The 13,547-nt window shown below is 49.8% G+C and overlaps 1 protein-coding gene across 2 annotated transcripts; it reads right to left on the reverse strand.

Annotated features, from left to right (window-relative positions):
* Nucleotides 1–1,206: 1,206 nt before the first annotated feature.
* Nucleotides 1,207–11,903, reverse strand: KLHDC2 (kelch domain containing 2). Of its 2 annotated transcripts, none has more exons than XM_032692088.1 (14): nt 11,791–11,903; nt 10,358–10,524; nt 9,561–9,640; nt 8,568–8,685; nt 7,425–7,540; nt 5,942–6,023; nt 5,770–5,853; nt 4,765–4,845; nt 4,630–4,688; nt 4,337–4,446; nt 3,817–3,889; nt 3,068–3,155; nt 2,604–2,656; nt 1,207–2,133 (listed from the first exon to the last, which is right to left on the reverse strand). In XM_032692088.1, the coding sequence occupies exons 2-14, from the start codon at nt 10,511–10,513 to the stop codon at nt 2,010–2,012; spliced, it is 1,224 nt and encodes a 407-aa protein (XP_032547979.1). In that variant the 5' UTR covers nt 10,514–10,524; nt 11,791–11,903; the 3' UTR covers nt 1,207–2,009. The 2 variants fall into 2 exon arrangements, with proteins under 2 accessions (XP_032547979.1, XP_032547977.1); XM_032692086.1 differs by lacking the exon at nt 11,791–11,903 and adding an exon at nt 11,636–11,755.
* Between the last annotated feature and the right edge of the window lie 1,644 nt (nt 11,904–13,547).

The raw sequence follows: 13,547 nt of genomic DNA on the forward strand, positions 1-13,547 counted from the left end.
CTGGCCACAGACCCCTGCAGAAAAGCCTCCCCAGAGAGGAGTGCTCTCCTGGCACTGCGAGGGAGCTGAGCTGCTCCTTGTGGTTTTTGGGAACTCTGGAGAGCTCTGTGCCAAATGGCACAGCTCAGGGAGCCCGTTGGTTTCCCAAAGCCCTGCAGCAATCCCTGTGCATGTCCTGTTCTCAGCACAGCCACAACTAGGGCTTGGAGGAGTCCCAGGATCCAGGGCAGTCAACACCTCCCACTCAGCTGAGCTGTACCTGAGCTCCCAGCTCTGCTGTGGGGAGTTGGTATCTCTGGGCCTCATCTCTCCCTCCCAGCCTGGCGTGTGCCAGGCAAACCGGAGGGTGGGAAGAAACACTCCACCCCCCACCCACGTCAAAATGGTTTTACCTTTGCTTTGCAACGAGTCCAGCTCTCCTGGCAGGGAGAATGTGGCTTTCTGGGTTCTGCTGATAAAGCACTGATTGTCCCCCGGGTCAGGGGGAGGAAGGAGCAGCTGTGTGCTCCCTGCAGCTCTGACTGTCCTTTGTTTGTGTGCAGGAGGAGCAGGACCAGGATCAGCCAGGAGTGGAGGTAAATGTTTGTCTGCAGCTGCAGAAGTGTGGAGGCCAGGGCTGTGTTCCCATGGGAGCCCTCCAGGAGCCCCCCTGGGCTGTTTGAACCCAGCTTAATTGTATTTTCTAAAAATAACCTCCTTTTCTTCCTGCCCTGCTCATCTCCCCAGCCTCTATTAAACCAGAGCTGGCTCCATGGATGTTTGTCCCTTGTTTTTGCCTCTGGAGGTGCTGGCACCCCCAGGAGAGGTGGCTCTGGGCTGGAGGATGACACAGTGTGCAGGGCAGGTGGTTCTGTAGTTTGGAAGTTTATTTACCTATAAAATAGCTTTTCTGTAATTACTTTTCTGTAATTACAGGCTGTGGGTGTTGCCCAAGACTGGGAATAAGTGAATTCCTTTAAATTCTTTCATGAAGGAGGATAACGGTGTCTGTCAGGGGGGGAGCTGATGGTGACCCTGTGAAGATGTAACAACATTTGGGGGTCCCAAAACTAAGATCCATCCAATGATGATTTGACCCCATCCTCTTCTCCCACCCCCCAGCCCGGCTGAGCAGAACTGTTACCTTGTGGAGGGGAGGAAGGGCAGGGGCTGGGAGTCAGGATAAACCCGTGGGATCTCTCAGGAATTACAGCACAGGAATTGTTCTAGAAGTCCAAGTTTTTAATTGTTTTTTTGAAGACAGCTTAAAACATGATTCTCCTGCTTCCCCACAGCAGTATGGCCCGTTCCTGTCCCCCATGTCCCCTCAGAGCTGGGGCAGCCAAGGCAGCCCTGCCCTTCTCTGTGTCCCTCCACCCTTGGGGCTGCTCCAGGGGAGTTCCACAGGTACAGACACGGCTGGGAACAGGCTCAAGTACTTTCAGTTACACTCTCAGGGCAGAATATCTGCTACCTAAGGTTCACAATTGAAGTTCCACAACATAAAAGAGTTCCAAAAAACCAAACTACAGCCAAGCAGAGAAGGAGTGGTGCTTTGACATCTCGAGGTTTACGACAGTTTATCGACTGACAACGGACAATTTCCCAATCCTGCTTCTCTGACCTTAAGCATTTGTGGCAAAATGTTAAGCTGTGGATTACAACAGGACCTGCAGCCTGGCCTAAAGCAACACTCCATGGTCGTGGCTCAGCATTCCCTGTGCAGCCTCCAGAGTCCCCAGCTCCTGGACTGGGGACTGGGGACTCTCCCACACGTGTCTCCACGGGCTCAGGGCGGCCTCACACCCAGTTCAAGGTGCACAACCCCAGAACTAGTTTCAGCTTAGGCTCAGGCTACATCTCCACTTGCATTAAATACATTTATTGCAAACATCTTGACACAAAAATAGGTTCTCTCTAGGCCATTCACATGCAACGTAAAGGTGAGAAGCGACTACCTAGTACGACACAGAGGTTTAACCTACACACCTTTAATGTTCAGATCGTTTCCCCCGGGGCTGCCCCAGGGCTCAGGAGCCAGAGGTGTTGTTGCTTCCGAAGCGCTGGTTGACACTGTGCAGCAAGTGCTTGGGGAGGCAATTCCAGGAACTGGCCAGCATCTCCTTGAAGCAAATCACTGCTTCGAGGCACAGCCTGGGAGAGGGGAGACATGGATGCTGTCAGCAGGGGTAGGGCTGCAAGGGAAGCTCGTTCCTTGGAGGTGGTTCTCATCAGCAGTGCCAAACACGTGCTGAGAGGAATCCTGCTCCATCCACACAACTGGCTGCTGCTCTGGTAGCATTCCTTAGGAGAAGTGCTTTCCAGTATTTTAGGAACATAAAAAGGTCTGGTGGTACCCCTACACCACTTATCCTAAAATCACAGAATGGTTTGGGTTGGGAGGGACCTTAAAGCTCATCCAGTCCCACCTCCTGCCGTGGGCAGGGACACCTTCCACTAGCCCAGGCTGCTCCCACCTGGTCTTGGACACTTCCAGGGATGGGACAGCCACAGCTTCTCTGGGCAACCTGTGCCAGGGCCTCACCCTGCTCACAGTAAGGAATTTCTTTCTGACATCTAAGCTGGGGACACGAGAGTTTAATGTTGAAGTCTTGCTTTCTTACCTTACGAGAGATCTTGGTTGTAGGGAGAACACAAGGATTTCGTTACTGTGAGCCTGGGGGTGGGGACAGAGAGAGAGAGAGAGAGAGAGAGAGAGAGAGAGAGAGAGAAGAAAATGGGTTATATGAGTTCACACTGTTACAGCAGGAGCCAACCCAGCCCAGGCTCACCCACACAGATCATGGAATCAAGGAATCACAGAATGGTTTGGGTTGGAAGGGATCTTAAAGCCCATCTCCTTCCAACCCCCTGCCATGGGCAGGGACACTTCCACTACAGGAAGCCTTCAGGTTTCCAAGCCTTCAGGCATCTGCACTGAGGGACTTTGGACACAAGCAAACCATGTCCTCCTCAGGCTTTGTTTATGCACCTCTGTGATCCCCACAAGATCCCAATGCCAGCTACAACCACCTCAACTGGCTGGAGTGAGCCAGCACCAGGAAGGGAACGCTCCAAGTCAACTTACAGCTTTGGAGTGGGCGAGCAGGTTGTTGGCACAGCCCCCAAACACAATCACCTCTCCCTCCTCGCTGGCACAGGCCGTGTGCCACAGCCTACAAACAGAAGGCATCACTGCATTAACCCAAAAAACCCAGCTCAGCCTTCTCACTGCCCCGGGAAGATCCCTCCTCATCCCTGGGAGCACTGAAAGCCAGGCCAGGAAACATCGCCGCTTTAACTCATTAACCTGGATCAGAGCACTTCCCAAACAAGATGGATCCCAAGAACTCCAAGATGTGTTTTCCATGCCCCACATGTGCACCACAGAGGTTTTTGATGCTTTAAATTGCAGGTCATCAACTCTTATTTACTCAGCAGGAAGCCAAAACCATCCTGGGTGTGCACGGGCTGAGCCACTGGCTCTGTGACACCAGCCCATGCCCAGTTTGCTGGGACAGCAGGGACACACTGGTTCCACTTAGCTCTGCTGCTGGCAGTCACAGGCCCCTGCAGCCAAATCAAACCCTAAATCCCGAGATCAAACCCCAAATTCCATGTTTCCTGCCATTTCACAGACACTGAGCCAAAGGCTGCCTCCAGCACCCGTCCTGTGTGGTGTTCACCTGGAATTCTGGGAGCACAACACACCTGCACCTCTGGGACACATGGAAAACAAGAGCTGTGGAGAGGAACGTGTGTCCTGTCTCTCACAGCCACCACTAAGTGCTTCCACGCTCCTTTTATAACAAGTTTCCAGGAAACTGTCTACCATACCTTGGTTTTTCAGAATAGTTATGCTCAAACTGTATCCACTCGTTCTTGCTGATACAATAAATCCAAGCATCACCTGCAAACAAGCAAAGTCCCAAATATAAACAGGATTCCATTGGTTCTGTCACATTTCCAGCAATAAACACGTACTCCAGTGGAGCACAGCCCATTTCTGTTCCTAAACAAATCAAGCATTTTAGGAAAAACCTTATAAAACATTGGCTCCTGTTTGACAACAGGTGTTTAATGTAACAGAGGTTTATAGAAGTGAAGATGGAGAACTGTAAAGCTCCTACTAACTGCAATTTGCATTAGATACACTTGTAGAGCAGATGATTTGCTATAAATAATAGTGTCTCCAAACACTCCACATCCTGCTCTGTGGAATTAGCTGCTGGCCGTGAGGAGCTGGATCACAAGTGCACAGGAGGAATTTAGAAGGAATTCAAGCAATAATTCAAGCTTCTGTGCACAGCTGTTCAAGAGCACAAAGACAACACCAAATCCCTTTGGAATGACTTACTCAGTGGCTGCTTGTCTGTGGTGAATCCTCCAAAGAGGAAGAGGTGATCCGAGGAAATCGGTGTTAAGGAATGCCACGACCGGCCGACCGGGCAGATGCCTTGTGTGAGTCTGGATTGCAATGAAAACACCCCCAATTACACAGGAGGGACAGTAAAATCCCACTGCTCTTTCCTGCTCGGGTTATTTTTCAGGGATCTGCACGATTCAGCTTCGCCCTGTGCATCTGACCCAACAAGTTTAATTTCTTTAGACACAGCAAAGAATTTTAGCGGATCAAGTTTTAGTACCCACATTTCGTTCCACTCCCAAGTGTCCAGGTCCAGGTAGTAAAAGTCGTTCATCCTGGACTCCTACAACAAAGCAGGTGGTGGTTCAGATACCCAGCTTAGGTTTGAGCATCCCAGGGTTAAACTGGGCTGGGCTTACCCTGTATCTGCCTCCGAACACGTAACCCCTGTTCCCAACTGTGGCACAGGCGTGAGCGGCTCGAGGGGACGGGGTTTTACCCTGGGAAAGGAAACAGTGACACCACAAACCAAGGAGAAAAAAGGCTCAGAGAAACTCAGATTAAAGGCCAACAAAGAACAGAGTGAAAAAAAAACCAGCCAGTAAGTCATTCTGTGCGCAGACTCGCTTTTTGATAGATGGAGGATCAGCAAACTCATTAAAAATGGGATTTATTTTTTTCCCTCTCGAAGTGTATGAATTGTGCTTTTAGCCACAAAAGACAGACTGTAAATGAGACAGTGGCATAATAAATCATTACATGCATAAATCATTAAGTGTCTAAGGCCAATGTGGACGGGGCTTGGAGCCATCTGGTCTAGTGGAAGGTGTCCTGGCCCATGGCAGGGGGTTGGAACTGGATGGGCCTTATTTAAGGTTCCTTCCAGCCCAAACCGTTCTGAGATTCTATGGTTCTATCAGATGTTATTTTTCTCGAGCTTCTGAAATCCTTGAGGCATGTGTGCAGTAAGACAAAGCAATTCTTTGGCAATCTGGGGTTACTTGTCTCAAATTTCATCTCCTCCAGCTCCGTGGCAATAGCACCCCTTTTCCCTGTTCCTGAATACTTCAGGGACACCTCAAAATGTGTGCATTTGCAACTGGGAGTGTTTGATTCTATCTTGGCCACACTTCAGCACCTAAGTGACACATCCCAAAGGCTCACATTGCAGGGAGGGTGACAGCAAACCACACATTTCATTCTCTGGAGCTCCCCGTGAGCACAAGGCCACTGGAGCGTGAAAGGAAGCAAGTCACAGGGAAAAGAAAAAAGAAAAAAGACGATGACAGATCAAAAGAAAAGGCAAATTTCCTGGTTTTGGAGAGTGGATCTGTGTAGATGTATGGTTTAAACAGCTCCAAGAGCACTACTGTGTAACATTACTGAGCTGTAACTTAATTAATTGACACAAGACCGATAATTACCGTAGTTATGGGCTGGCTCCAAGTGAAAGTCTCAAGGTCCAGAACGTGCACGTGGTCGTTCCACCCTCTAGGAAGACCTGAATTCTTTGAAAATCATAAATAAGCAACAGGTTTTAATAAGCACTGGTTAAATACTGAAGTTGAAATAGAAATGACTTCCAGGGTTACTTACCCAAAAAGAGGTTTCATCGAATTCAAAGGTTCCCCGTTGTTTCCCTTCAGGAAAATAGCCATAACCTCCAAAAAATATCAGCCTGAAAGGAAACATGGACCAAGACCTGTGAGAAATCCTGTCACATCTGTTGGTGTAAATTAAAGTTCTGTAAAGGCTGTGCTCAAACTGGAAAATCAGAGAAGCTCCTTTGGCTTCACTACTTTCAGTGCAAGTTTTCCAGGTGTGGGGCCCCACTTCTTGCCTAATCGACCCTACCACCCACACTAAATCCCTCTGGAGCTGCTTCCCAGGCCTCAGGCTTCCAAACTTTGCTCCAATTCCAAATATATGAAGCCACCAGGGTGTGTTGCCTGGTCTCTGCACCTCAGCCTTCGCCACCAGGGCTCCCACAGGGCTCTCCTGGGGTTTAAATGGGATTCACCTTCAAGTTTTATCTTTGGGTTTTATCCTCTGTAAGAAACCAATGGCATGGCTTTGTCAGGAACTCCTACTGGATTATGGAGTGATGGCAAACAATCTGCACCACCTAATTAAACACCCACAACTCAGATTTACATCAGAACTGATCACATCAGGTATGGTAATGATGAGCTCTCTCTCTCCACACCAAGAACCTGAAAACCAGCACCATGGGCAATTTCATGGAATCACAGGATAGCCTGAGTTGGAAGGGACACACAAGGATTCTTCTATCTTTCCTGTGTCTCTGCAGCAAATTCCACAGTAATTATCCTAACTGTGAGCTCTCTCTCCATGGAATGGCCAAAGCAGCACAGGCTGCTCTAAAGTTAACTCCAAAATCACCAAAAAATCACAAAATGGTTTGGGTTGGAAGGGACCTTAGAGCTCATCCAGTCCCACCCCTTGCTATGGGCAGGGACACCTTCCAGTATCTCAGACTGTTCCAAGCCCCATCCAACCTGGCTTCAGACACTTCCAGGGATGGGGCAGCCACAGCTTCTCTGAGCAACCTGTGCCAGGGCCTCACCACCCTCACAGGGGAGAATTTCTTCCCAATATCCCATCTCTCCCTGCCCTCTGGCAGTGGGAAGCCATTCCCTGTGTCCTGTCCCTCCATCCCTTGTCCCCAGTCCCTCTCCAGCTCTCCTGGAGCCCCTTTAGGCCCTGCAAGGGGCTCTCAGCTCTCCCTGGAGCCTTCTCTTCTCCAAGCAAATACCCCAACCAGCACCATAGTGAAGGAATAATGAGAGGAGGGTGCAAAAGTCAACAACATTTTTGCCTTCAACACCTTGTCTCCCTCATCTTTCCCGAGGTCTGCAATGCCAAGAGGCCTTCTGGCACCTCTGGGACACGCTCCCAACTCAGTAAAAACACCACCAGCAGTTCATCCAACACATCCCTTGTTCTGGGCAACCTCGAGTCCTCCTGGAGCTTGAACAAGCAGCTCTTGTTCAAACAAAAAAGCAGAGCAAAGACATGACCTGGAGGGATGAAAAGGGAGTCCCCGTGGGGCCCTTACTTGTTCCTGTAGACCCACACCCCCAGCTTGTCCTTGGACGAGGGGGGCACCCCCTCACACTCCACTCGCACCCACTGCAGCACCTTGTCCGTGGATCTGGAATTCAACATGTAGAACTGGAGGAAATTAAAAAAAAAAAAGATTTGTTTGATCTTTTCGGTTTTTTTCTCAATCCGAATTTGTTCAAAGCTTCAGTCTGACCGGTGTTGAAAGAGTAACTTTTAATTAACGTGCACTGGCAAAGGAAGAGAAATAATGAAAAGTCCTTGTCTTGGTTGAAAACTGGAGCGCTGAAAACATCTGGAACAAAATATGGATTCACAAATCCTTTATCCTTTGCAGACTCAAACGCTTTTTACACAAGTAACAGGTTATGAACGTTGAGTTTCACCATCCAGAAGCTGACGTGGGGTACACTGAAGGTGTGCACAGAATAACAATTGTCTCATAATTCAAAAAAGGGTTAAAAAAAAATCGAAAAAAGTGTGGTTTGTTATAGTACTGTCCCTTCTCTGCACGTTGCATCCTTTTACAGGGAGAGAAACAGCTGCTACACATGTATAAAAGAACTGAAATGTAAGAATGCCAGAGCAGGAAGGAAGTCACACTTTACAAAGGTAGTTTGTTTCAAACTGTCTGCAAAAATTGCATCAAGTTCCTTCCAGTGTATAGTTATACATTTAAATATATAAGTCTATATTTAAATATATGTCTATATATAAGCTATATATTTAAATACATAAACTATATGTTTATACAGGCCTAAATTATTTAATTTAAACCGCATTGCCAAAACATCAGAAAATATTATTAATTAATTGTAGTTGGCAGGGTGGGGAATTGGTCACAGGTTGGACTCGATGATCTTGGAGGTCTTTTCCAACCTTAATGACTCTGGGATTATCAGAGACTCCAGAGAAGAGAAACATTGAAACCACCACAGAGCAGTTCCAGATCCCCTCCTGATATTATTTCAGGCAACTCTGGCAATTCCCATCCTTCCAAAGCAGCAAACTCAGAGGCACGGGGTGAGTTTATGGGGTGAATTGCACAAGAACAGAACAAATGCCAGGTCAGGGTGTTCCTGTAAAGCTTCCAGGGCTCAATCCCCATGGGAAATGATGGAATAAACGGATTGCTGACCTTGTTTGTGTTGCCCCGTGCGTGGTGCCCTCCAAAGAGATACACCACTCTGTCCACACACACAGCACAGCTCCCAGACATGGAGGGGGGAACATCTCCCTCTGTTTTGCTCTTCTTCCTAAAAGAAGGGTGGGAAATATTTCACCTGATCAAAACAAGACACGAACGGTTTTATCTGGTGTGGAATTTTATGACACTGCCAGTGTGGTTTGAGTTCCAACTGTGGACACTCAGTCATGAATTCTTCACACCTCTGCAGGTGAAACCGTCTAAAAAAATTAAGCTGGGATGATGGAGGGGGTGAGGAAAATGGGATTTAATTAATACATGGGGTTTTTTGAGGGGAGTTTGAGGGTTTTTGAGGGAATCCTGTCTGTCCAGCTCAGGAGTTTGGAATGCTCCAAATCCTCAGGCAAAGAGGAAGCCACCTGTTTAAACTGCAGGTTTCTGTTTTGCTACTGGATTTTTCCTGTTTGTAAACATCACAACCACAGAGGAGCTTCCAGCCCGTGTTCAAGGCTGTCCCTAATCTCAGGGAGGGCTGGAAGCACGGCTGAAATCCCACTAAGCACTGAGGAGTTTCTTTGGCTGCAGCAATGTTTAAAAACAACTCCTTGAGAGAACAACAAATTAGAAAACTCAGCAGGGGTTCCCCGAGTACCACTGCCATCAAAAGTGGTACAAATACAATTCCCATGTGCTGTGTCCTATCCCAGGCATCCCAAAACACTTCACACTGGTGATCACACACTCCTGTCCAGGCTGTCTGTCCAAGCTGCCTCTCCTACTTCACTCTGGGAAAACATATCTGATGTTTTTACAGGAAAAACCCACCCAAACCTGAAATATTCTACACATTTTTGCAACAGTTTGAGAGGTGGGAACAAAGGGTTCAGGGAATTCTTTCCCTGTTCAGCCCCTCAGAATGGTTTCTATACCAATTTAAGGATTTATTTGATTTTTTCCCCAAATTAAGTTAATTATTTACTGTACCATCTTCCAGTTTCCATGTTGTAGATCCATATTTCATCCCTAGGCAGGTAGAAGTCATAAAATCCCCGAACTTGGGCATTCTGCAGAACAGGACAGAGGAGAAAAAGCAATGTTAGAAGGATGTCTGACACATGGAATTACAGACCCCTGGGAATGTTCACACCCCCTCAGAGATCTAATCACAGGACAGAACACAGCAGGAGCAGTGCCTGTTGCACTCCTGTGCCTCCCACCCACACAGAGAGCTGGAATCAGCCTAATTTAGTGTCTGCTGGAGACCACATGAGCTCCCAGGCGGGTAAATGGAAGTTAAACCTCTGTTTTACAGCCCAAGCCAGGGAGCAGAAACGAGCCAAAATTTCCTTCTTAGTTCCCCCACCCCCTGCACGACACCAATTTATGACTGAGCTCACTGACACTTCACCTTTGCTGTCAAAACTGCAAAATCATTTTGTGCTGCAGCACACGCACACTCCCCCCTCCAGCGTGACACCGACCAACCTGGGATCTTTCACACCCAAAACACAGCTGTGCTGACAATGCTGGAACACAATCACCCCTCCCACGGTGCACAATTCCAATCAGACAATATTCCCCTACAGGAGCTGCCAAACAACACCCCTCCCCCTCCAAAAGTCATCTACGTGCCAAGGTTTGACAACACTCGTGATTTATTCCGAGCGTTGCAAAACGCCTCAGTGCCAACGTTCCGATCTGTCAACGTGGAGGGACTGACTTCTCAGAGTGGCTCCCAGAGCAACGGGCCGGCAGGGGGGTTATTCCAGGAGGAGCTGTACCTTGTATCCTCCCCAGACGTACATGCAGCGCCCGTCGGTGACGGCCACGTGCCCGCTGCGCTCGGCGGGGCTGTCGTTCTCCAGCTGCTCGAAGCCGTCCTCGGATGGAGCCGGGAGCTCCTCGTCCGCCTGCAGCTCCTCGTTCTCATCCGCCATCTCGGGACGTGCTACGGGCACACAGAGCCACGGAGTTATGGAACATCCTGGGAGGGAACCCACACGGGATCGTCCAGTCCGGCTCTTAGTCCGGCAGGTTTGAGCCAAGGCCTGTGTTTTCTATAGAAAACTTGAAACCTTACCCATAAAAATCTAACAAAGTAAGAATTAAAAATTCCTAAAAAAATTAAAATCATACCTATAAATACGCTAATTGAGTTGCCCAGGGAAGCTGCGGCTGCCCCCGGATCCCTGGAAGTGTCCAAGGCCAGGTTGGATGGGGCTTGGAGGAACCTGGGACAGTGGAAGGTGTCCCTGCCCATGGCAGGGGGTGGGACTGGGTGAGCTTTAAAGGCCCTTCCAACCCAAACAGTTCTGGGATGTGAAAAAATCGAATAAATTTGACAGCTTTGCCTCCAATACGGTTTTCACAAAGTTGGAAACTCACGGACCTTTTCCAACAAAGCCCTTTTGGGCCCAAAGTCCCAAGTCGTGTCCCCCACATGCAAACCTTCCCACAGCTGTTCAGTGCAGGACATGCCACCTATCCCACACAAAATTCCACAAAACCAACCCCCCTGCTGCCAATCCCACCAGCAGGCAGAATTCCCAGACCCCAGTGTCCCTGGAAGACACTGATCCGAAGTTTAGGGGAGCCGGACAGCCCAAGTTTGTGCAACCAAAGCCAGGGAAAAGGTCCTGCAGTGGCACCACCACACACTCTGCACTCCCGGGTTTGACATTCCAGGTCAGATATCCCGGGTTTGATATCCCGGGTTTGATATTCCCCTACGCCGCTCCTGAGGGACTCCTGTTTAATTTTAATTGCTCCTGTGATTAACCCACCACCTTCGGGGGGGTTATCTCCGAGCTTTAATTACGCTTCACATCAGAAAGCCTTGCCCCGCAGCTCCGTGAAACCCGCCTGCTTCGGGCTAGCGGGGTGATAATATATATAATATACAGATATATTTTATATGAGGTGTATTATCGATGTTACCCCTCAGACACGCTGGGCCACGTCCCCTTCAGCCATTTCCGACCCCCCTCGGGTCGCTGCAGCCCCACACCCCGGCGGGATGTCGGGGTCTCCTGCCGACACCTCCCCCTGTCGCGACATACCTCAGAACGGGACGGGCCAGGCGGGGGCTCCTCCCGACACGTCCCGCTGTCGCGACATGCCCGGCACCGGCCCCAGCGCTGCCCGCCGCCGTTACCGGCCCGGCCCGAGCCCGCCCCGCGCCCCGGCTCCCTCAGCGCCCTCGGCCCGGTCCTACCGCGGTGTCGGGGCTCCCCCTGCGCCCCCCGGCCCCACCGACGCTCCGGGGCTGCCCCTCCGCCGGCCCCTCCTCCCTCAGCCGCCGCCCCCCAACATCCGCCGGGCGGGACGGACCTTCCGGCGGCACCGCGCAGGCGCAGGGACCCCGAAAATCACCCCTGGGGGCACCCGGGCCTTCCAAAATTAACCTGGATGGGCACCTGAACCTTCCAAAATCCCCCCTGGGGGCACCCGGGCCTTCCAACATTAACCTGGATGGGCACAGGAACCTTCCAAAATTAACCTTGGGAGCACCTGAGCCTTCCAAATTAACCTGGATGGGCACAGGAACCTCCCGGAATTAACCTTGGGAGCACCTGAGCCTTCCAAATTAACCTGGATGAGCACCAGGGCCTTCAGAAATTAACGTGGATGGGCACCGGAGCCTTCCAAAATTACCCCTGGGGGCACCCGGGCCTTCCAGAATTAACCTGGATGGGCACCTGAACCTCCGGGAATTAACCTAGATGGGCACCAGGGCCTTCCAAAATTAACCTGGATGGGCACCAGGGCCTTCCAAAATTAACCTGGAGGATACCTGAACCTTCCGAAATTAACCTGGATGGGCACAGGAACCTTCCACAATTAACCTGGACGGGCACCCGGGCCTTCCAAAATTAACCTGGATGGGCACAGGAACCTTCCAAAATTACCCCTGGGGGCACCTGAACCTTCCAAAATTAACCTGGAGGATACCTGAACCTTCCAGAATTAACCTGGAGGATACCTGAACCTTCCAAAATTAACCTGGATGGGCACAGGAACCTTCCAAAATTAACCTGGAGGATACCTGAGCCTTCCAAAATTAACCTTGGGAGCACCTGAACCTTCCAAAATTAACCTGGATGGGCACATGAAGCCCCCAAAATTAACCCTGGGAGCACCTGAGCCTTCCAAAATTAACCTGGATGGGTACTTGAACCCCCGGAATTAACCTTGGGGGCACCTGAGCCTTCCAAAATTAAACTGAATGGGCACAGGAACCTTCCAAAATTAACCTGGATGGGCACCTGAAACCCCTAGAATTAACCTGGATGGGCACCTGAGCCTTCCAAAATTAACCTGGATGGGTACTTGAACCCCCGGAATTAACCTCGGGGATACCTGAGCCTTCCAAAATTAAACTGGATGGGCACAGGAACCTTCCAAAAATTAACCTGGAGGATATCTGAACGTTCCAAAATTAACCTGGATGGGTACTTGAACCCCCAAAATTAGCCTTGGGAGCACCTGAACCCCCCAAAATTAACGTGGGGGGCACCTGAACCACCACAATTCAAGGGGGGGCTTTTGAAACCCCCAAATTAACCTTGATGGGCACCTGAACCCCCCCACACCCCCCCAGTTAACAGTGGAGAGCACCTGAATCCCCCAAAAATCAAATCTTAGGGAGCACCCGAACCTTCCAAAATTAACCTTGATGGGCACCTGAACCCCCCAAAATTAACCTTGGGAGCACATGAACTCCCCAAATTAACTGAGGGCGAGGGCACCTGACCCCCAAAATCAAACCTTGGGGGTGGGGATTACCTGAACACTCCTCCCCCCCCCAAAAAGGAGGGAGGGAGGGAAGGAAGGAGGGGAGTTTAGCACAGAATATTACAGCTCTGTTACAAAACCCAGTCACAAAACTTCCCTCTTTGACACACATTTGCTTCGAAATATCCTTTCCCCAAATAATGAAGTTTTACAGACTGCAAAAACATCAAAAACTTG

This window comes from Chiroxiphia lanceolata, chromosome 6 (assembly GCF_009829145.1).
Source record: "Chiroxiphia lanceolata isolate bChiLan1 chromosome 6, bChiLan1.pri, whole genome shotgun sequence".
Classification (NCBI taxonomy): Eukaryota; Metazoa; Chordata; class Aves; order Passeriformes; family Pipridae; genus Chiroxiphia; species Chiroxiphia lanceolata.

Coding starts and splice junctions, on each gene's coding strand:
- KLHDC2 (XM_032692088.1), bottom strand. CDS start 10,513: ATGGCGGATGAGAACGAGGAGCTGCAGGCGGACGAGGAGCTCCCGGCT. Junction 4,689..4,764: donor TGTTCGGAGGCAGATACAGG/GTAAGCCCAGCC, acceptor GCTTTGTTGTAG/GAGTCCAGGATGAACGACTT. Junction 3,890..4,336: donor CACAGACAAGCAGCCACTGA/GTAAGTCATTCC, acceptor GCTTGTTTGCAG/GTGATGCTTGGATTTATTGT.